At 33.7% G+C, this 25,030-nt stretch overlaps 1 protein-coding gene across 1 annotated transcript in view; it reads right to left on the reverse strand.

Moving 5' to 3' along the window:
- Window positions 1-1,100: 1,100 nt before the first annotated feature.
- SHCBP1L (SHC binding and spindle associated 1 like) overlaps window positions 1,101-25,030 on the reverse strand; it is a 38,781-nt gene continuing 14,851 nt past the window's right edge. Inside the window, exons 6-10 of the mRNA XM_063107056.1 lie at window positions 14,500-14,605; window positions 5,105-5,258; window positions 3,805-4,055; window positions 2,831-2,953; window positions 1,101-1,352 (exon numbers count right to left, since the gene is read on the reverse strand). Coding sequence (XP_062963126.1) covers window positions 1,101-1,352; window positions 2,831-2,953; window positions 3,805-4,055; window positions 5,105-5,258; window positions 14,500-14,605 — 886 coding nt within the window. The remainder of the gene's footprint in view (window positions 1,353-2,830; window positions 2,954-3,804; window positions 4,056-5,104; window positions 5,259-14,499; window positions 14,606-25,030) is intronic.

Raw genomic sequence — 25,030 nt, forward strand, 5'->3', positions numbered from 1 at the left:
GGAAGATTCCCACTATTATCGCTCATTAAATTCATCATAAAAAGATTGTTCTTGTTAATGCCCCCATGGACAATTCCTGAAATTATCTTTTATAACATGCTAAATAAGATGTTGTTTAAATAAAACCTAAGGAATTGCCTATAGATTTTCTTCTTTAAACAAAGTGGGGGGGGAGGCTCTTCAATGAAACACTGTAGAACAACCACGCCTTTAAAAATAAATTATCATCTCTTGGCCTCAGGAGATTCTCTATGGCAATTCGGAGTCATCTTTCCTAGGTTACAGATCACATGAAGAAGTAAAAGTCAAAGGTTGAAGTGTTTGAACCTGAGTGCTTATTTCTTTTCACATCCTTAAGTCAATATAAGTTCTGCTTAGTGAAAAAGACCATTTGTTGTTTCTTAGGAAATTAACCCCCTATTTTAGAGGACACATGGCCATCATGTAAAGATGATTATTTCCTGGTTTCATTTGCAGCTAGGTGTATCCATGTGATTAGATTCTAGGTAGAGGCATGAAAGTTGAAATAATGTGTGCAACTTTGTAGAAAGGTCCTATCCCTTCTGCTTAGCTAGAATTTGGACATAATGTTTTGAGCAATAATCGCTGTCTTGGACTCTGAGGTGATTTTTGACGGAAACCATACAATGGTGAAACAAGACAGAAGAAACTTGGATTTCTCACAACATGAAACACCTACCTACCAGAACTGCACTGAGGACCAACACTGAACATCTATCAGCGTTGAGTACCTCCACACTTCCTGAATATGAGCGAGAAATACATGTCTACAATGTTTACCTCTCATTCTGGATTTCCTTGTTTCTTGCAGTTATACCTAATTCTATTTTAATATAGTGCCATATTACCTTATTCTGGTACACTTTAAAGGGTAGATTTATTGTATGTGAATTATATCTCATAAAGCTATTAAAAAATAAATTATTTAAAAAATATGTTGAAAGACTCATTCATTGAAAGCATTCAAATGTTTATTTTTTAAGTTTTGAATTGAATTAAAACTACCATTTCTGTGGGATATGAGAATTATTTATTCAACAAATTTTTGAAATATACACTTTAACATTAATCCAGATGCTTTAACTTGTGACTATTCTGATATCCCCCTTTACATTTGCTTCTATCTTATTATTATTCATTTCCAGATTGAGGTTTTGCATTACTTTGGAAAGCATTTGATCATCTTTTTTATCTCCTGAAGCAGCCCCTTTGTTGAGAGCTTCTTCTGCTACAATAAAAAATTGCTCAGTTGGTTGAAGAATGCTTACTCCATAGCCATTGTTGTTGTGAATATGATTGTTAGTCATCTTCAGTTTGGGTGCTGGGAGAACCTGTTAAATTATTTGAGGAAATTAGTTTTTCAATAATTCTTATTAAAAAAAATATGAACTAATGAACATGTAAAAATTACTCTATAACTTATTCATGAGTTTACAGGTTTCTTTAAAACATCTGAGACTCTCAACTTTGAACAAGTGCTATTTTTCTGGCACTGATTAATGTAATATTAACTACAAAAATGTTTAATGAGAAAATATTAAATGAGGTTTTCAATTTATTTTTATCAGTTATTGATTAAAAAACAAAACAAAACTGATTCTGGATAGAGATACATTCCATAAAGCTGACCTCTAGTATAACATGATAAACCTGAAAATAAATAAATTCAGATAATAATATGTGATACGGAGAAAATAAAATAGGGCAATGCGATAGCAGGAGTGGGTAGGGAGGAGCTATCACTCAGTTTAGCGTGTTCTTCACAGTGAAGTGTCCTTCATAGTAACGGCTTCTTTGAAGATGGACAATTATGTTCAGAAATAAATAATGAGGTCTGCACCTTAAGATCTACAGGAAGTGTTTCAAGTAAAGGTAATAGCCAGAATAAGGTTAATAATTTCTGGGAACACAGAGAAAGCCAGTGTGGCTTCAATACATGTGAAGAGGAGTGGAAGGAGATGAGTTTGGAGAAGGCAGGTGCCAGACCTTGTCAGATTTTATAAACTATGCTTATCGAACTTAATGTACATATCAATCACCTGTGGATCTTGGTAAAAATCAGATTCTAACTCTAGATGTTAGGTAAGGCTCAAGATTCTGCATTTCTAACAAGCTGCCATGTGATGCCAATGCTGCCAGTCCATGGCTCACACTTTGAGTATAAAATACAATTCCTGCCCTTAAGTCATTTATAATCTATTTGAGGAGACAAAATGTACATTCATAAAACAAAGAATTAGAATGTAAAGTTCAACGGCTGTCTGGTTAGCTCATTTGGTTAGAATGTAGAGTTCTAGGGGAAAACATCATAAACGTAAAACGTATTAACTATCCAAGCCTAGAGGGACCTAGAAAGGATTTACAGAAGCAAAAAAAAAAAAAAAAAAGGGAAGACATTTTACCTATAAATTATTGCTATTAATGTTTTAGTTGGTTAGCTTAAATCATTTTACACAACTTTGAAGGTAATACTTGAAGTGTTTCTTAATATATTATTATTCTCTTAATATGCTTTACTTTCCAAAATGTATTATAGATCTGATGATGAAAAATCTAAAATATTTTTAAAAGAGCAAAACCTATCTACTTTCTCATATGCAAAGTTATTTGCTAGAAGTTTAAATTGAAATTATTAAATTATAAGGCTAAACTTGTTTCCCATCAGACATCATTTAACCATATTTTAATTATTACTTATACTATTTTCCAAATCAATGATAGCATTTAGACTAAATTTTAAGACTAAAACTAACATTTTACTATCGAATTACTATTCTTACAACAATTCTACATTAAGAAAAGAGAATACCTTCATGTTAACTCCACCTAAAGTGCTTTTCGAACTATCACTGGTTTTGAGATTATTACAGTGATGAATTTCATTCCTTTCCAAAATGGCTGTGCTCCCAGGATATAGTTCAACACCAGCACCCTGTCAATTAAAAGCAAATAAAACAATCTACAAAACACACAAATCCATCTCCAAAATTTTCTTTACACTCGAAAACTGTAATTCTATATTAGCAATCTAAACACTAAGTTACGTGAATATATGTGATAATAAATGCAACAATCTATTGTAGAGAGAATGTTTACAAATGTTGAAAACTAAATCTGTTACAGAATCATTTGGCCTAGAAGGAAGGTTGAGGTCATATAGTTTGTTACCTTATTCTCCCACTCAAATTCTTTAGAAGGGAGTCCAAAACCTCTATAAGCAATTGTTTCAGAAATAAAAATTTGTACCTACTGTAAATCCTTCACAGTGCTGCTAACATGTATTTCCTCATTTTAAGTGGAAATGAAAAAGTCATTCTTTAAAAGATCCTCTTGTTTTTCTTCTTCCTTTAAACCTTTTTCTCATTCAATTCTCCGTTACTTTAATGATCTAGGTGAATGTTATCTGAAGACTCAAGTTTTCTATGTCCTGATTATTCAAAAGCTGTCAGAACTAAGCACAATATTTACAGCAATGTCTGAGAGCTTGTAAGTCCTTATTTCTTCTTCAATAAGCCTTCAAGTAACTGGCTCGTGATTTGTTTTCTAGCCACTAATTTCTGGATGTTTTGAAAATCACACTTAAAGGTAATGATTCTTTACTTTGGACTTATGCAGTTCTCTTTTCCTAAGTGTACTACGACATGCTGTACTTATCCTCGTTTTGTTGATTTCTACCAGTTTCTAAGTTTTATTATAATTCCTTTCAAAGATGGAGAAATTGTTATGCTTTGCATATTAAGATCACTTAAAGTATAAAGCTGTACTTTTTATAGAATGAAATACCTGGGCACCAGTTATTTCACTGTCTGTAATTGTCAAAGCGGCCCCTGTGAGAACACACACTCCTGTTCCTTCACATTTTAATATACAGTTTTCTAGAGTCGTGTGACCAGATTCCACTACCACGATACCATCAACCGTCCCTTGTTGTATCAAAGACAGATGCATTAGTTTTACATTGTCAGCTCTGGACACAACAAAACTGTCATGAGAAGGTTCAGAAGTAATCATAATTTCCTCTCTCTTTCCAATTCCTGATTCATAGAGACAAAAATACATAATTAAGTCAGTAATCCCAAGGTTTAAAGCCCTTTATTCATTCAAAAATGCTTGCTGTTACTGTTTTCCTTTTAAATATTTTAAACAAGTTACATAATTATCCCATTGTTAACTAAGTAGATGCTTAACTGTAATGTAATTTTTTGTCTATATTTTGATGCCATGATGGAAAAATGTGGGTTTATAATCAATCTAAATGTACCTTTGGTGTTTATTCAACATACTCATTCTGCTATATATTTCTCCAAATCTTACAGTCAGCAGTCATGTACAAAATGTCTATGATACAAAAGTATACCATACCCTAACCTGGTTTCAAAACTGTAATTAATTACTATAACTAGAAAAGACTGGCAGAGACTTTTGAATTAACTTAGATTAAGTAATCATACCCCTAATTTTGCTCTATAATAGTCAAAGCAATTATTTAAACTTAATAACACACCCAAAAATGAGGGGTTGGATTCTCAAAGAAGGCTACAGATTTTTGAAATTGCTTATATGATCCTTATTACCCGTATAGTTCAGCAAAATACTACTTATTAAAATAATCAAAATATAGTGAACATTTTGCTTGATTTTCCAATAGATAGGAAGGTTTAAGTCAACTGCTCTTTTCGCTAGACAATGGGAATATCCTTACTTCAAAGTTAAAAGGGTAGAATTAGAGTTACTAAATATGTTAAGATCTTAAAAGAAATTTAGTAAATGCTGCTTTTCTAAGTTAGCAAGTAAATTAGTCCTTTTGAGGAGATGCTGTTAATATAACCTTACATCTGGGTTTTCTTACTAAAGTGATATAAAGAACAGTGGAAATAGATAAGAAAAAAGTCGTTTTGGTAAAAATGTAGATGGAGCCAATAGAAAATATAAACACATCTTACTTAACAGGTAAAAAGCACATAAAAGATTTTCATGAAATATAAACTCTTCGAATTTCCAATAATTCCATTAAGCATGTTTATAATACAAAATTAGTCCAATATACATTGCTGCAAAAAACTACAAAGAATGCCCTGCTAACCCTTTATAATGATGTCATCAGTCAATAAAGCCAGATTTGCAGCTTGATATTCTCCTGGAAAAATAACTACTGTATCTCCACTATAACAACTATCCAAAGCCAAATCCAAATCATCATGCTGTTGGAGAAGTGTGTCTGAAGATAAGTCCTTTACCTAAGAAGACATAAAACAGTGCACCTTCAACAATAAATTAAACTGAAACATATCATTTTAATCAGTGCTTTTCCCCAAAGCCTTACCTATATTGTATTTGTTCAGTAAACACTTAACGTATCAGTCCATCAACTCAGGAAATGATGAAATGAAATTTTCTTTACAATCACTAATAATTGTATAGTTATTAAATACTAGGTATGAGCCATTTGCCAGAAATCATACTTTGAACTTTACATATTACCTACTAAGCCTCACAGCGGTTCTTTGAGATAAGTCATCATTTATCCCTGCTAGAAACCTAAGGAAATTGAAGCTCACGGGGATAAAAGAGTCGCCCAAGGACACAGAGTGAGGAGTGATGGAGCCGAGCTTTAGGTCCACATCTGTATGACACCAGATCTCACGCTTTTTCCTATGTACTATTTGTTTTCTTTAACTCAAACTGACCCACCAATTTTGTAAATCAATAAAATATTATATATTAAAGATTCTGGAGCTAAAAATAAAAAGTACCAAGAATCTGCACTGGGAGTAGAAAAGATGAGACAATTTCACTATCAGTGGCCTGAAGAGTGAAGAGCTTCAGGTATAAATTTGGAAACTAAAAATATATTCTGTAAAAAAAGCCTATTATTCTGTTATTCCAATGGAAATGGCATTATCATTCATAAATCTTTTTTCTTATTATAAAAGTGGTGCTTGTTTGTTCTTTAAAAACATAGAGAATGAAAGCAAGTTGAACAAGAAAGGAAAAATTAACTTGTAAACTTTTACTTAAATAAAACCTTTGTTTACATAGATATTTCCTTCTATTATTTTTCCCACACATATATTCATTTATTCATATACCAATATATCATATCATAAACTGGATATAGTTTTGAGTTCTTATTTTTTAATTACATTATATTACATTTCCCCATGTCTTTAAGTATTTTTTCAAAGCCTAATTTTTAATGATTACATAATTATATAGATGTATCAGAATTTATATCATGATTTTCTTACTCTTATTTAGATTGTTTACAAATTTTCAATATTATGAAAATACTACAAAAAATAAATCCTTATGCATACTTCTAGTTATTTCTTTAGGATAAATTAATAGATAGGGAATTACTGAATCAAAAGGTATAAACATTTTAAGCCTCTTGGATACACATTGCCAAATTGCTCTCCAGAAAATTTTAATCAATTAAAAATTAGTTTGAGAATGTTCATTTGCTGCAAACTCATCAATACAGAGCATTTAAAATTTTTTTTAAAAAATTTGCCACTTTGATAAACAAAAAATCTTCACCGTGCCTTGTTTCCATTTACATTCCTTTCATAAGCGAGACTGAACATTTTTTCCAGATATATGTGAAACTTCTAATCTTTACTAAATCAGCAAACCTACTGAATATGTCTCAATGTATTATTTGTCTCAAAATATTGCATAAAATGGTAATCCTCCATTGTGCCTACTGCATTTGGCCCCAGGAAGGCCCACTGGACCACAACAGCATTTTCAGGGGTATTCTAGACGCAGAAGCTAGATCACAGTGAGCAGACACATGAATGTGAAAGAAAAGGAGATTAAGTGCAGATAAATATTTCAAGTAGTTTTGCTCTGCAAGGGAAGATATAGAGGTACGGTGTTTAAGGCACATATTGTTTTGTTATTTAAAATAGAATTGAATATGTCTCATGTATTCAAGAATAAAGAGGAGAGGTTAAAGATATAAGAAAGAGGTGAGGTCACAGAAATGGCAAAGAGAGCTCCAAGAATTGCTTCCACTGAAGCAAATGTTGACTTTGCAAACACTGACAGATTCAACTCTTTAGAACTCTAGGATCTAATCAAACACAGCAAAGAAGGGAGTGCTTAATGAAGAGGCTGCTAAAAGTCAGTAAGAAAGCACTGTGGCATTTTTTTCTTACCTGCCTACCATCTTCCACTTCCTATCTCAGAAGCAGCAGTGGGGATGGCAGCCTGCACTCTTGGTGTGGCTTGCTGGTGCTTGCAGAGGATAAGGTGGGGTGCAACACGGATCTTTTTCTCTAAATACTGTGGTTGTGCATACTGACAGTTCCCTGAAGAACCAACACAAAGAAACTGACCTTTCTTTCGCTCCCTCAGGCTGGACCAGCTTTGTAGGCAGCATCCGATGAGAACATTTAAAGACATATACTTCCTTTAGTCACCTGGGAAAAGGGACAGAGAAAGAGGCAAGCAAAAGCCCTCAAAGGAGGAGACTGGGAAGGAATATTCTTGGAGGAATAAGGGCTTGAAAGGACTACTTCCTATACAGGGGAATCTGTAGTGAAATGCACATGCCCAGGGCTGGTCAAATGCTCACAAGAGATCTGAGAGGACCGTAGGCTTGAACCTGTGGCTGATCTTTGGGCCCTGCACAAGCAGGAGGCAAAAGCCAAAGCAGACTTTTAGGCAGCCTGGCTAAGCTTTAGAGTGCCTCAGCTCAGACAGTCTGAAAAGACTAGGAGAGTTTTTTTTATTTTTAGCTGCAGGCATTTAGGAAAATCTCTATCAGGTCACTCTGAGATAATATAACAGAGATAACATGACAGCGACTTAACTTGCCATGCAAAAAAGGAATACAGCCTTTGCAAAAGTAGTTTGAAAAAGTCATTAAACAAACAAACAAATTTAGTCTCCAACAACCAATACAAACCCTGAGAAGGGTACTATCTGATTTCCACACATTTTAATATCCAAAATGTCCAGTTCTCAATAAAAAACTACAAGATATTTAAAAAAAAACAGGAAACTGTGACCTATACTATTCAAAGGGAGAAGAAAAAAAAAAAGAAATTGTCAGAAACTATCATTGAGCAAGCCCAGAGAAGACTTTGGACTTACCAGACAAAATGTTAAATCAATGCTCAAAGAGCTAGAGGCAACCATGGACAAAGAACTAGAGGAAACCAAGAGAACAATGTATGAACAAATAGAGAATATAATTAAAGAGATAAAAAGGAATCAAACAGAAATTCTGTAGCTGAAAAATACAGTAGATAAAATGAAAATTTTACTGTAGAGGTTCAGCAGCAGATTTTAGCTGGCTAAAGAAAGAATCAGCAATCTGATAGTAGGATGACATTAGAAATTATCCAGCCTGTGGAACAGAAAGAAAAGGGCATAAAAGCATGAGCAGAGACAAAGGGACCAGTGGAACACTATCAAGCATACCAGTATATATATGAATATTATGGGAGTCTCAGAAGGAGAGGAAAGAGAAAAAGGGACAGAAAGAATATTTGAAAAAATAATGACTAAAATCTTCCCAAATTTTGTGAAAGGCATGAATCTACACATTCAAGAAGCTCAATGGGCTCTAAGTAGAATAAACACAAATAAATAACACACCAAGATACATCTCAATTAAAGTAAGCCAAAGACAAAGAATCTTAAAAGCAGCAAGAGAAAAGCAATTCATTACATATGAGGAAGCCTTAATAATATTAATAGCTGATTTGCCATCAGACACCATGGAAGCCAGAAAGCAGTGAGATGATATAAAGTGCTGGGCGGGGGGGGGGGGGGAAATTGTCAACCAAGAATTAGAAATCCAGCAAAACAATCCTTTAAAAATGAAGAAGAAACTGACATTCCCAGAAAAGCATTTCTTGTAAGGGAGTCCTTCAGACTGAAATGAAATGAATAATAGACAGCAACTCAAAGCCATATAAAGAAATAAAGAATTCTGATAAAGGTAGCTACATGGGTGAATATAAAGACAGTATTATTGTATTCTTGGTTTGTAACTCCTCTTTTAGTTTACTGTATGATTTAAAAGAACAATGCATAAAACAATAATTATAAATACATATTAATGGGCAGACAATGTATGAAGATGTATTTGTGACAATAACAACATAAAGGGGAGACAGAGCTGTACAGGAGCAGAGTTTTTATATGCTATTGAAGCTAAGTTGGTATCAATTCAAACTAGATTATCATAAATTTAGAATGTGAATTATAATCCCCTTGGTAACCAACAAGAAAATAACTAAATAATATACACAAAAGGAAATGAGGAACAAATCAAAATGGTACACCGGAAAAAAAAATCATCAAACACAAAAGAAGACAGTATTGAAGGAGTTGAATAACAAAAAAATGATATTGTAGAAAACAAATAGCAAAATGGCAGAAGTACTTCCCCTTATCAGTAATCAGTCTAAATGTAAATGAATCAAGATCACCAATTAAAAAATAGAGACTGATAGAAAGGATAAAGAGAAATAATTTAGCTATATGATGTTACAAGAGATTCACTTTAGATCCAAACACACATATAGGTTAATAGTGCAATGATAGAAAAGGATATTCCACACAAATGGTAATCAAAAGAGAGCTGAGATGGCTATATTAATATTAGACAAAATAAACTTCAATCAAAAATTGTTGTTAGAGACAAAGTAGGACATAATAGATTGACAAAAGAATTAATTTATCAAGAAGACAGTCCCAAAATATATGAAGAAGGCCCCAAAATATATGAAGTAAACATTGACAGAATTGAAGGGAGAAGTAGACAATCCACAATAATAGTTGAAGACTTCTATACCACACTTTCAATAATAACTACAATGTCTAGATCAATAAGAAAACAGAAAACTATAATCAAACTAGACTTAACACACATGCAGACTCACACCCAACACAAAAGAATACACATTTTTCTGAAATGCACATGGAACATACCACAGGATACACCATATGTTGGGTCACAAAACAAGTCTCAATACATAGATCATCTCTGACCATGGTTAAAATAAAGTAGAAATCAGTAACAACAAGAAAACTGGAAAATTCAGGAATATGTAGAAATTAAACAACATACTCTTAAACAACCAATTAATCAAAGATGAAAACACAAGGAAAATTAGAAAATACTTTGAGATGAATGAAAATAAAGACACAACGTATCAAAACTTATGGGATGCAGCAGAAGCAGAGCTGAGTGGAAAATTTATAGCGGTAAATACATTAAAAAAGAAAGATCTCAAATCAACAACCCAACTTTACATCTTAAGGATTGGAAAAAGAAGAGCAAACTAAACCCAAAGGCAGCAAAAGAAAGGAAATAATAAAGATTACAGAAGGCATCAATAAAATAGAGAATAGAAAAACAATAGAACTAATGAAATCAAAAGTTGGTTCTTTGAAAAGATCAACAAAATGTACAAAACAAGCTAAACTAAAAAAAGAAGGTACAAATAACTAAAATCAGAAATAAAAGTATGGACATTACTACTGACTTTAAAGAAATAAAAATGATTGTAAGAGTATACTATGAACAATTGTACACCAGCAAATATGCTGATCTCACACCAATAAGGATTAGGTATACAAATTCCTAAAAACACACAAATTACTCCAATGGATTCAAGAAGAAATAGGAAATCTGAACAGACAAATAACAAGTAAAGAGATTACATCAGTAATCAAACACCTCCCAACAAAGTACAGGACCAGACAGCTCAATTGGTAAACTCTACCAAACATTTAAAGAACCATTAACACCAATTCTTCTCAAATTTTTCCAAAACATACGAGAGAACACTTTCTAACTCATTCTGTGAGGCCAGCATTCTCTGATAATAAAGCTAGACAAAGACACTGGAAGAAAACTATAGACTAATGTTTCTTATGACTACCTAATGCAAAAATCTTAATGCAAAAGTCCTCAATAAATTTTAGCCAACCAAACCTAACAGCACATTAAACTTCTACTAACTTGTTATATCTGAACAGGATCAAGTTTAAGGCACTAGGAAGGATAAGTGTCCCTATCAGAGTAATATGACTGGAAGGAAATTAATTGAATTCTTTGTACTGGGTATATTTTCAGACATGGTTATCACCTTTTGTAGCACTAGAGGAAAAATCTGACAATAATGGCTACATTATTTGGACATGAATAGCGTAATAGAAATCACAATAGCAATTGATATGTTTGTAAGTGCTAGACATTTTGCTAAAAGATTTATATAAATTATTTTACTTAAGCCTAACACCCTATGGTATAGACTTCATTACTCTTTTTCAGATGAGGAAATAAGAGAAACCATGTAATTTATTTAATCTCATACAAATCTTAAGAAGCAAAACTGTGAGTCAAACCCAGGTTTCCAAGTCTATGTTCTTCACCACCATACTATACTGCCTCTAGACTGAAAGAAGGAGCCGCAGAGAGGCCTGTGATCAACAGTGGAGACACCGCTATTTCTCTAAATCTGGGAGAATTACTAATGTTTAACTTTAGTTCAGGAACTGGAACAGGTGGTCAACTCTTAATTGAGCATTTACTATGTTCTGGGCATTTGTATTAGTTTGTTTCCATTGCCTATAACAAAATACTTGGAACTGGGTGATTTATAAAGAAAACAAAATTTATTGCTTACAGTTTCTGAGGCTGGGAAGTCCAAAGTCCATCTGGTGTTGGCGACAGTGACCCAGGGGTCTCACATTACAATGAGGTGGAAGCACAGAGAGCAGACAGAGCAGAAGTCAAACTCTCTTCTTTGAAAGCGCTCAGAACCATTACCCTGACCACCATTTTTAATCCATTCACTACACTATGGTCCTGCAATCCAATCACCTCTTCAAGGCTCCACCTTTCAACTACCATAATAGGATTTCTCACTCTCTTAATAGTCACAGTGGGGGCTAAGTTTCTAATACATAAAACTTGGGGGACACAATTCAAGCTTCAAGGAATTTTGGGGGACATAATTCAGTCCACTACATCATTATTCTAAGCATATTACAAATACGTACGTTTTTAATCTTTACAACAACTCTGTAATATGGAACAGTATTATTATCTTCATTTTACATTTGAGGATGAAAGCACAGATGGGTTAAATATGAGTGTACTTCAAAAAGTTTGTAAAAAAATAAAATGAAAGATAATGTGAATATTTCCATGAACTTTTTGAAGATCCCTTGTAACTAGTTGAAAATCATATAACTAGTAAGTGGCAAAGCCAGGAATCCAGGCAGTTTGGTCTTGAAGCCTATGCTTTCAACCAGGCCAGTACACAATTTTTTTCTCTCTCTCTTTAAAGCACTCTGCAAATAAGGAAATTGAGGTTCAGAGAGGTTATGTAGCTTGCCCAAGACTGCATAGTTATGAAATGATCTCAGGTAGGGTATTTGAACATTGGCGCTATCTTACTACAAAGTACATGCCTTTCCACACACCACTTTGTAAAGATGATGGGCATGGGTAAAACTTATTACAGGGAGAGTATAGAGCAAGAATTCTGAGTAAAGTATCTTCCAAGCTGAGGAAATTGTTAAAGGCTATGTGCATAGCTATGATGACTATCAAACCAATTTGTCAACCTCAAAGATAAATTTAAAACCAAAGATCTAAATAAAATAGAAGCTGATGATGCCGGCTCCTCTGTAGTCCTCCTCTCATTTACCTGACCTCTAAAGTTCAGGGATAATTACACAAATGAAGACAGGATAGCAAAGTGCTAGATAAAAATAAAATAAATTTCTCACTGTCCAATAGGAAAGTGAAGAAAATGAAGCCAGAACAGAAATAAAAGCGAAAGTGAGAAGTAAAAATGAAAATGACAACATAAGGCTGGGATAAAAGCAAAACCTATACCTTACTTTTTACAAAGATGTTTTAAAAGATGTTTACAAAGATATTGGTAGAATAATTAACATTATCGAATGGTCTAATCCAATAAGCAATTAAAAGGAAATTAAATTTTAGTGAAAATGGTAAAAATGGGTAGGATAGCAGTCTAATAAGCCAGCTTTATCTCTCACCACTGTCCTCTTAGGTTTTAAAGACCAGCTTTGGTGGACTTCTTTCAGTCCCTCATATGCACCATACTCTCTTGTCACATATACACTCATTTACTGATTCAGCAAAAACTGATGGGCACCCACCATGTGCCAAGCATCATGCTAGGTGATTCCCTGAGTGGTAAATACACACTCATTGCTCGTAAGAAGCTCATATTTGAGCGAAAGAAACAGTCAATAGATAGCCACATAAAGTACTATGTATAGTCATGATATGGGAAAGTGCCAGTAAGGAAAAGTGCAGGGTGCTGTAATTGTATATAGCTGTCTAATGTGTTCTGAGAGGTTTAGAAAGCCTTTTTCTGTGGAAATAATATTTAAATTCAGACCTGAAGAGCAGTGGCTCAGCAGGTGGAAGAAACAATATGGTTTACACAAGAATGTGGGGTTAAAGTAAGGGAGAAAAGTGAGTGTATGAAGGTGATGAAGGCTAGGAGGAAAAACACTCCCAGAAAACTGTAATTAGCAACGGGTAGATGGTTGTGCCATTTACTGAAACAGAGAACTACAGAATATAAGCAAGTCAATGAATATGATCATGAATTTAATTGCAGACATCTGAGTTGAAGTACTTGCGAGACAATCAAGTGGTGATAAGCAATAGGCAGTCGGCCATGTAGGTTTGGGGCTTAGAACAAAAAGTCTGGGCTGTGGATGTACATTTTGGATTACAAGTATATATAAATGAAGTTATGGGAGAAGATTAATCACTTAGGGATAATATAGAGCAGTAAAAAGACAAGTACCAAGACTTTAGAGGGTATGAGTAAAAAAGCACCTAGAGAGGATAAAAGCCAATATAGTAAAAAACAAAGGAAGAGAATATTTCAAGGAGAGAGGTGTGAAATGCTACTGAGAGGTCCAGTGAAATAGAAATATTTACTCCTTGGCTTAGAACACTTTTTGCTCTTGGGCTGGCTAAATTTATATTCATCCTTCAGGTTTAGGCTGAGTTATTTCTTCTAGCTAGCATTGCCAGAATTCCTAATTCTATCTTATATCACCATTCTATGTGCTCCTTATACAGACCCTTATCACAGCATTTGTCATTTTGTGCTTTGATTGTAATTGTCTGCTTACTTGTCCTCATCTCCAAAATTGGTTGAATGTATGAAGAAGCAAGACTGTGGGTATCGTTCAATGCTGTATCTCCCCTGAATGCAATCTTTTTTTACATCTGTGTCTCAGCCTCCCAATAGCAATGAGCATAGTACCTGGCAACAAGCTTAATACTCAGTAAATTGTAGTCAACGTTAATTTATTTAGTACCTATTATATGCCAATTGCTGAGCTGGATGTAATGGGGAAAATAAGGCATTAATGAATCAGACAAGAACTTCTTTTCTGAATATGTGCAGCTAAAACTTAAATGAACCAATAAGAATAAAGTATACTTACCATTTCAGTAGTCATCACTTTTGCTACAATATGTGTTATAGTCTTTCCAAAGTCTCTTTTTCCTTTCCTACGCCTCAGAATTCTTGGAAAGAAAGGTCCATGAACTCTATAGTTAAAAATATTTATTTGTGATTAAATCAACATGAAAAATACTCTATTTCTACCCAGTAAATAAAAACTTGGTAGCAAGCATCTTTAAGAAACGTTTCATTAATTATAAGCTCCTTGAGAGTAATGAGCAACTTGAGAGTGATGTAATGATTAAGATCTTTTTACCTTTAAACTCTAAAATCTTGTTATTGTAATGGATTGTACCTGGAAATCTGTACACAACCTACTACAACCATTGCCTCAGCCACCTCAACCTTCCTGTAGAAAATTTTCCTGATTTTACTTTCATAATCCACTGAGTTGTAGACTCACACAAAACTGAGATGGTTATGTCTGTGATACTGAGGCATAAAAATGTTTTGGGACATACCTAATTTTTGATACTTTGTTCAATTCACAGATTGTTTTGTTTCAAAGGATATGGTTTCCATAGCATAGTTGGCTGTTAGCCTCGCAGCAGAACTATTACAGCTTCTCTTAGTTGTTTTCATATTGTTTGCTGCTCAGCATTTCTAATTAATTCCATTCTTTCTCTTCTTTCTGCTTTTCTTTATATTTCCTGTTTCCCGTTTCTTAATCATTTAAGTGTCTCCAAAGCAAAGTCAGAGAAAAAATTTCACTCTAACTATTGTCTTTCATAATTACTATCAGCCAAAAGGGACAACAATCCTTTGCCAGTAGGTATAGATTTACCAACAATCTCCTTAGGTATCATTTTTTGGGTTCTCTACAGTTTGATTATTGCTTGATGCTAAGGGGATGCAGCTTTAAGTGCCAGTATTTTTTAGCTTATATCTCAGTTATCAAATATTTTAGTAAAGCATAATATTTCAGGGAATTGTTTCTAAGAATTTTCCGTGCAAATTATTAAAATTTGAAGTTCAACATATTAGCAGTGTCTCCCAAAGTTTTCTCAGACATTTAAAAATCAAGCCACTCAGCATTTTTATACCCATTTAAGCAAGTGGTTTCAATCTTGAGAGATAAAGAACTGCTCATGCATTTTTTCATCATGTACCAAATTACCAGCTACTCCAAGAGTAAAGCATCCTAAATATTGAGGAAACCATAGCAATTTATCATGCTATGTTAGTTTTAAATCGAAGGTATATAAGTGAGTTTTTTTAAATTAAATTTATTAAGGTATAATTTACATCAAATATACCCATTTTAAGTTAACTGTTCCATGAGGTTTCATAAAGGTTTATACCCATTTAACTCAAAATCACAATAATCAAGATATAGAACCTTTCCATCATACTGATAAGTTTCTGTATGCATCATTGCTGCCATCCTTTACACACACTCCCAGGTAAACACTGATCTGCTTTCTGTCATTATAGATTTCCCTTTCTTGAAATTTTTAAAAATAGATTTTATTTTTTAGGGCAGTTTTAGATTCACAGCAAAATTGAGCAAAAGTTACATAGAATTCCCATACACCCGTTGTTCCTATACACACGCAACCTTCCCCACTATTGACCCCCAGTACCAGAGTGGTACATTTGTTACAATTGGTGACCCTACCCTGACACATCATTATCACCCAAAGTCCTTAGTTTACATTAGGGTTGACTCTTGGCACAGTCCATTCTTGGGGGTTAGACAAATATATAATGACATGTAGCCACCATTATAGTATCACACAGAGTAGTTTCACTGCCCTAAAAATCCTCTGTGATCTGAAGATTCATCCCTCCCTCTCCCCTAATCCTTGGCAACCACCGATCTTTTTACTGCTTTCATAGTTTTGTCTTTTCCAGAATATCATATAATTGGAGCCATACAGTTTATGTAGCCTTTTCAGATTAAATTTGTTCATTTAGTAATATGCATTTAAGTTTCTTTCATGTCTTTTCATGGCTTGCTAGGTCTTTTTTTTTTTTTTTTTTTTTTTTTTTTAGTGCTGAATAACATTTCATTGTCTGGACATACCAGTTTATTTACACATTCACCTACTGAGGGACATCTTGGTTGATTCCAAGTTTTGGCAATTATGAATAAAGCTGTTATAAACATCAGTGTGCAGGGGTTTTGTATGGACACACGTTTTCAATTCATGTGGGTAAATACCAAGGAATTTGATTGCTGGATCGTATGGTAAGGGTATGCTTAGTTTAGTAAGAAACTTCCAACCTGTCTTCCAAAGTGACCGTACCCTTTTGCATTTTCACCAGCAATGAATGAGAGTTCCTGTTGTTCCACTCCTTTCTTGGAATTTTTTAATAGAATTTTAAAGTGGAATAATGGGACTTGTCTACCAGCCAGCTACCAAAAAGAAATAAACAAATAAATAAAGTGGAATAATATACTATACACTCTTGGGTCTGGCTTTTTTCACTCAGCCTATTTTTGAGATCCATCCATGTTGCCGTGTGTATTAGCAGTTTGTTTCTCTATATTGCTGAGTAGCATTTCATTATAGGATTTTTAATATACAAGATCATGTCATCTGTGTAGAGATAATCTTACTTTTTCCTTTTCAATCTGGAGGCCTTTTCTTTCTCTCGCCTAATTGCTCTAGCTAGAACCTCCAGTACAATTTGAATATAAATGGCAAGAGGGAACATTCTTGTCTTCTTCCTGATTGTAGGGGGAAAACATCCGTTCTTTCACCACAAAGTGTGAAGTTGTGGGTTTTTCATAGATGACTTTAAACAGGTTGAGGAAAATCCCTTATATAACAAGTTTCTTTAAAGTTTTTATCATGAAAGGGTATTGAATTGTCAAATGCTTCTACTGTGTCTATTGAGATGATCACGTGACTTTTAAAAATTCTATTAATATCGTATTATATTGATTGATTTTCATTTTTTCATTTTAATTTATCAATATGCACTGTAGTTGATTTTTGTGTCCCTTTACCAATTGCTTTTCCCCCACTCCCTCTCCCCTTTTCCCACCACCCCATCAACATCATATCTGTTCACTTATCTTAACAAATTCAAGGAATTACTGTGATTGTTGTGTGTCCCCCCCCACCTTTTTTGTATACTTATTTATTTATTTCTATTAGCTCCCACATATAAGTGAGAACATGTGGTATTTCTCTTTCTGTGCCTGGCTTATAATCACTCAATATAATTTTCTCTGAGTCCATCCATGTTGCTGCAAATGGTAGTATTTCATTCTTTTTTTTACAGCAGAGTAATATTCTATTGTGTAGATATACCACATTTTCCTTATTCGCTCATCCGATGGGCATTTAGGCTGGTTCCAACTTTTGGCTATTGTAAATGGCACTGCAATAAACATGGGAGTACAGGTATCTCTTCGATATGATGAAAACAACTTTGCATTCCTGGGATAAATCCCACTTGGTCATAGTGTCTTGTCCTTTTTGTATGTTAACAGACTCAGTTTGGTCGTATTTTGTTGAGAATTTTGCATCTAAATTCATTTATTAGTCTATAGTTTTCTTGTGATGTCTTTGGTTTTGGTATCAGAGTAATATCAGACTCATAGAATGAGTTGGGACAGTGTTTCCTTCTATTTTTCGGAAGAGTTTTTGAAGAACTAGTGTTAATTCTTCTTTAAACTTTCATTAGAATTTATCCGTGAAGACATCTGATTCTTGGCTTTTCTTTGTGGGTAGTTTTCCATTTGCTAATTCAATGAACTTACTTGTTATAGATCCATTCAGAATTTATGTTCTGCTTGAATTGATTTTGGTAGATTTTATCTTTCTAGGCATTTGCCTGTTTTTTCTAGGTTCCCTAATGTGTTGGCATGAATTGTTCATAGTATTCCTTTATGATCCTTTTTATGTGCAGTTTTTTATGTGAATATAACTTTTCAGGTTAGGTAAATACCAACTAGGAGTGAAATTGCTGGGTGCTATGGCTAAATTATGTTTAGCTTTATAAGAAACTGCCAAACAGCCTTTCAAAGAGGTGGTACCCATTTTGCATTTCAACCAACAATGAGTGAGAGTTCCTGTTGCTCCATATCCTCACCAGAACTGGTCTTATCAGTTTTTGGATTTCAGCCATTCTAATAGGTATGTAGTGGTATCTCAATGTTTTAATTTGCAATTCCCTAATGAAAAATGGTTGAGTGTCTTTTTATATGCATATTTGCTACCCATGTATCTTCTTTGGTGAAATGTCTGTTCAAGTCTTTTGCCCATTTTTAATTGTGTTGTCATCTTATGCTTGAGTTTCAAGAGACCTTTATATATTTCAGATATAAGACTTTTATATGATATGTGTCTTGCAAGTATTTTCTCCCAATCCGTGGCTTGTCTTTCCATTCTGGTAAGTGTCTTTTGCAGAGCAGGTCTAATTTCAATAAAGTTCAACTTATTTTTTCTCTCATGGATGACACATTTGTGGTTGTATCTAAAAACTCATTGCCAAACCCAAGGTCACCTAGGTTTCCTCTTATATTTTATTCCACAAGTCCTAAAGTTTTCAGTTTTATGTTTAGGTCTATGCACCACTTCAAGTTACTTTTTTTATTTTTATTTTTTTAATTTTATTTTGTCGATACACATTGTGGCTGATTATTGTTGCCCAACACCAAAACCTCCCTCCCTCCTCCCCCCCTCCCCCCACCGATGTCCCCTCTGTTTGCTTGTCGTGTCAACTTCAAGTAATTGTGGTTGTTATATCTTCTTCCCCCCCCCGGGTTTTTTTTTTTTTTTTTTGTGTGTGTGTGTGTGTGTGTGTGTGTTCAAGTTAATTTTTGTGAAAGGTCTACATTCATGCTTTTTAATATGGATGTTCAGTTATTCCAGCACTATTTGCTGAAAAAAATATAATTTCTCCATTGAATTTCCTTTGTCCTTTGTCAAAGATCGTCAACTATTTGTGTGGATCTATTTATGGACTCTCTATTCTGGACTATATATGAACTTTCTATTCTGTTCCATTGATCTATGTATCTATTTTTTACCAAGACCACACTCTCTTGATTACTATGGCTTTACAGAAAGGCTTAAAATTGGGTAGTAGTATGAGTCCTCCCTCTTTGTTGGCTATTCTAGGTTTTTTGATTTTCCGTATGAATTTTAGAAACAGTTTGTCAATATCTAGAAAATAGTTTGCTAGGATTTTCACTGGGGTTGCACTGAACCTATAGATCAATTTGAGCCAAACTGACATCTTAAAAATACTGTCTTCTAATCCTTGAATGTGGACTATCTCTCCATTTATTGCCACTGGAGTGTTGTAGTTTTCTGTATGTGTATGTATGTGTGTGTGTGTGTATATATATATATATATACACACACACACACAAATATATATTCTGCATATATATATGGTGTGTGTGTGTGTGTGTGTGTGTGTATACACACCATAAATATTTTTTAGATATATACCTATTTTGTTTTTGGTTCTATTATAAATAATTTTTAAAATTTCAAATAAATTGTTCTTTGTTTTTATATAAGGAAGCAATTGACTGATGAATATTAACCTAGCATCCTGTGAGCTTGCTGTACTCATTTATTAGTTCCAGGAATTTTAATTTGTTTTTGATTCTATGGGATTTTCTACATAGACAATCATGTCATCTATAAACAAAGATCATTTTATTTCATCCTCCCCAATCTGTATATCTTTTATTTATTTTTCTTGTCTGATTACACTATCTAGGACTTCTAATATGATGTTGAATAGGAGTAATGACAAAAGATATTCTTGTCTTATTCAAGATTTTAGAGAGAAAGTGTTTGGTTTTTATAGCTATTCTCTTTCAAGCTGAGAAAGCTCTTCTCCATTTCTATTATGCTGAGAATGGGTGTTGGAGTTTGTCAAATGTTTTTTTTGCAGTAGTTAATAAAATCACACAATTTTTCTTCATTAGCCTGTTGATGTAGTGGATCACATTGATTTATTTTTAAAGGTTGAACTGAACTTGCATACTTGCAATAAATCCCACTTGGTCATGGTGTACAATTCTTTTTATAATTTGTTGGATTCAATTTGCTAATATATTTCATTGAGAATTTTTGCATCTATGTTCATGTTCATTTTTGTGTTTATGTTCAATATCACAGGAGAGCTATTGGTCTGCAGTTTTCCTTTCTTGAAATGTCTTTATCTGGTTTGGATTTTAAGGTAATGCTGGCCTTGTAGAATCATTTAGAAAGTGGTCCCTCTTCTTCCAATTTCCTGGAGAGATTATGGAGAATTGGTAGAATTCTTAAGGAAGACTGGAATCTTCTTTAAATGTTTGGTAGAATTCCCCAGTAAAAGTATTGAGGCCTGGTACATTCTTTTCTAGAAGGTTAATTATTGACTCAATATCTTTGATAGACATAGACCTATTCATGTTTTCTATTTCTCTTTTTATGAAGTTTTTGTAGTTTCTGTCTTTCAAGAAATTGGTCCAATTTGAGTTATCAAATATGTTGACATAAAGTTGTTCATTAATATTCCCTAATTACCCTTTTAATTTCCATGGAATCAGTAGTGATGGGTCTTCTTTCATTTTAATTGTTAACTTGTGTTGTTTATTTGTGTTTTCTTTTTTCTTGGTTAGTCTGTCTAGAGGTTTATCTATTTTATTGATCTTTTCAAAGAACCATCTTTGGTTTATCAATTTTTCTCTTTTGTTTTCCTATTTTCAATTTCATTGATCTCTGTTCTAATTTTTATTATTTCTTTTCTTCTGCTTGCTTTAGGGTTAAATTGTTCTTCTTTCTCTACTTTCTTAAAGTGGAAGCTTAGGTTATCAGATCTTTCTTTTTTAATATATGCATTTAATACTATTAATTTCCCTCTAAGCACTGTTTTTGCAGAATTCCACAAATTTTGATATTTTTAGTTCACATTAAAGTTATTTTCTTGAGAGGACTTCTTTGACATATGTGTTATTTAGAAGTGTTGTTTAATATCCAAATATTTGGGAATTTTTCAGCTATTTTTCGGTTACTGATTTCTAGTTTAGTTCCATTATCATCCAAGGATATACATTCCATTCTTTTAAATTTGTTAAGACATGTTTTATGACCCAGAATATGGTCTCTCTTGGTGAATGTTCCACATGAGCTTGAGAAGAATGTGTATCCTGCTGTTCAATGGAGTACTCCGTAAAGGCAATGAGATCAAGTTGACTGACAGTATTGTTCAGTTCAACTATATCCTTACTGAGTTTATGCCTGCTTGGCCTATCAATTATGGAAAAAAGGGTGGAAGTCTCCAACTACAACAGTGGGTTTGTCTATTTCTCCTTGCATTTCTATCAGGCCTTGATGATATTTTAATATTACATATTTTAATGCTCTGTTGATGAAAGTATACAGGTTAAGGATTATGTCTTCTTAGAGAACTGAACCCTTTATCATTATGCAATGCCCTTATTTACCCCTGATAATTTTTCTGGTTCTGAAAGTCTGTTTCATCTGAAATTAATATATCTACTGCAGCTTTTTAGCAGTCACTATTAGAATTGAGTATCTTTCTTCATCCCTTTACTTTTAATCTACCCAAGCCTTTATATTTAAAGTGGGTTTCTTGTAGATCACATATAGTTGGGTCTTGTTTTTCTGTTTTGTTTTGGTATGAAAAGATGAAAATTTAAGGAATCAAAGTGGTTAATACTCAGGATACACAATGTGTTAAGCACAATTTCAAGCCACTTATGTGTATAAATTTAATAACAACAATTTTAATGTATAATTCAACGATTCATGAAAATACAAAACTGACATCTTTACAGTCATATTAAGTAACATTAACATCATCATAAAAATGAACTGTTCTGGCATAAAACAAATAAATGGACATAAAGAATGTTAAGTAACTTTATCAGAACGTTTGAGTAATTAATCAGGTAGACAAATGAATAGCATTTTTTAGCAGTAAACAGAGGATAAAAATGATTCTCAAACACCAAAGAAAATTATTGAAAATTCCAAAGTTTTAGGCTTGAAAATGTATTATTACCTTCATGTATGCAGAATCCTACAGGTAATATTTCTTCAGTACTATGAAATGATTATAATAACCATTATTTAAAGTATAACCAATAAGTAATATCTAACTATACGCAAATTTTCTAAGATAACTTTTTAAAAATACACTTTGATAACCTCTGTCTTTTTTGTATTTAGACCATTCACACTTAAAGCGATTATTGATAAAATTGAATTAACATTTACCGTACTTGTAACTGTTTTCTATTTGTTGCACTTGTTCTTTTTTCCCCTCCTTTTCTTCCCCTTCTAGTTTTTTTTTTTTGCCTCCTCTATTTTCAATTCAGCATTTTATATTATTCTATTTTATCAACTCTCTTAACATATCAATTATACTTAAAAAAAAAAAAAAACCTGGTATTTGCCCTACAGATTGTAGTTTAGATTTTTAACTAATTTAAGTCCACTTTCAAGTAACACTATACTATTTCACAGGTAGTGCAGGTAACTTAAGAGTATTCCGAGTTCTATCCTCCCATCATTTATAACAGTACTGTCGTTTATTTCACTAATTCATATGCTATAGTCTATAATCACCCAATGAATCATTACTGTTACTTTAAGCAGTTATTCTTTAGATCATCAAGAATAAGAAAAATAAAATAACTTATTTAACCTTTATACCTTTCTCTACACTCTTCTCCCTATATGTAGATCCAAGTTTCTGATCTTTATCATATTTTTTCCTTGAAGAATTTCCTTTAACATTTCTTGCAGGGAAGGTCTACTGATGACAAACTCCCTCAGTTTTATTTTATTATTATTTTTTAATCTAAGAGTCTTTATTTCTCTTTCACTTTTTTTTTTTGTGTGTGACCAGTAAGGGGATCATAACCCTTTACTTGGTGTCGCCCGCACCGTGCTCAGCCAGTGAGCGCACCGGCCATCCCTATATAGGATCCGAACCCGCAGCGGGAGCGCCGCTGTGCTCCCAGCGCCGAACTCTCCCGAGTGAGCCACAGGGTCGGCCCTCTCTTTCACTTTTGAAGGATAATTTCACTGATATAGAAGCTAGTTTGGTGGTCCTTTCAACATTTTGAATATTTCACTCCACTCTCATCTTGTTTGCATGGTTCCTTATGTAATTCTTATTCATGTTCACCTATAGATAAGGTGTTTTCTCCCCCTTGGGCTTCTTTCAAGATTTCTTCTTTATTTGTGGCTTTATGCAGTTTGAACATGATATGCCTAGGTGTAGATTTTAGGGGTATTAATCCTGCTTGGTGCTCTCTGAGCTTCCTGGATCTGTAGTTTGATGTCTGTACTTAATTCTGGAAAACACTCACCATTAATAACTCAAATATTTTTTCAGCTCCATTTGTTCCTTCCTCTTCTTCTGGTATTTCAATTACAAATATGTCACACCTTCTGAAACTGTACCACGGTTGCTGGAGGTTTTCAGTTTTTTCATTCTTTTTTCTGTGCATTTCAGTTTGGGAAGACATATCTATTGACATATCTTCAAGCTCACTGGTTCTTTTTCAATCATGTCCCAGCTATTAATGAACCCATCAAAAGCATTCTTCATTTCTGTTGACAGTGTTTTTGATTTCAAGCATTTTGTTTTAATTTGTTCTTGGAGTTTCCATCTCTCTGCTTACATTATCCATCTGTTCTTGCATGTTTAATATTTTTTCCATTACAGCCTTTAACATATTATAGTTATTTTAAATTCTCTGTCTGAAAAAAAAATCATGCCTCAGCCTGGTTATGAGAACTGCTTCGTTTCTCCAGACTGTTTTTTCTTGCCTTTTAGCAATGCCTATAATTTCTCAAAACCAGACATGATGTATTAGGTAATAGGACAGAGGTAAATAGGCCTTTAGTGTGAGGTTTTATATGAATTTGGCCAGGAGTTGGGCTGTGTTTAATGTTAGCTGTAACTGTAGATGCCAAAAGCTTCTAATTTCTCTAGTTTTCTTGTTTTTATCCCACTCTTGTCTTTGGGTTTCTTTAAAAACTCTCTTTAGACAAGAGTCTGTGTCTTGCCACTCTTTTAGCTATAATCCAGTTGTTAAACTGGAGACCTGTTGGTGTAGTTGTAAAGCTTGGTGGAGAGAACATGTTCTATAATATTATAACTAAATATTAGTCTTTTAGTGAAGCTATGTCCCTGAAAGACAAGTGTTTTTTTAATCTCCTGTCCCCTACCCCTATTCCCCAGACAGGAAGGCTAGAGGGGACTGAAGTCCTTAGCCCTTCCTCTAAGTCGGGTAAGGCTCTGATAAAGTCTTTTCCCCTAGAGAGTAGACCTTTGTTCTGGAGAATGTGCTGTGTGTATTTCACAATGGTTGTTTTTCACTTCCCCATGCCAGAGCCACAATGGGATCTTTCTTGACTTTTCATCCGAGAACCTAGTGAGGTTCCCAAAGGTAAAAACGCACAAAGGGGCTGGGGTTTCCCTAAGACTGCAGCCCCCCAGACATTTCTCACTCTCTTAACTGGTCCACACTCAGCCTCTGCCACTTTATTAAAATTATCATTTAAGCTTTCCTA

The sequence above is a fragment of the Cynocephalus volans genome, chromosome 8 (assembly GCF_027409185.1).
Source record: "Cynocephalus volans isolate mCynVol1 chromosome 8, mCynVol1.pri, whole genome shotgun sequence".
NCBI lineage: Eukaryota > Metazoa > Chordata > Mammalia > Dermoptera > Cynocephalidae > Cynocephalus > Cynocephalus volans.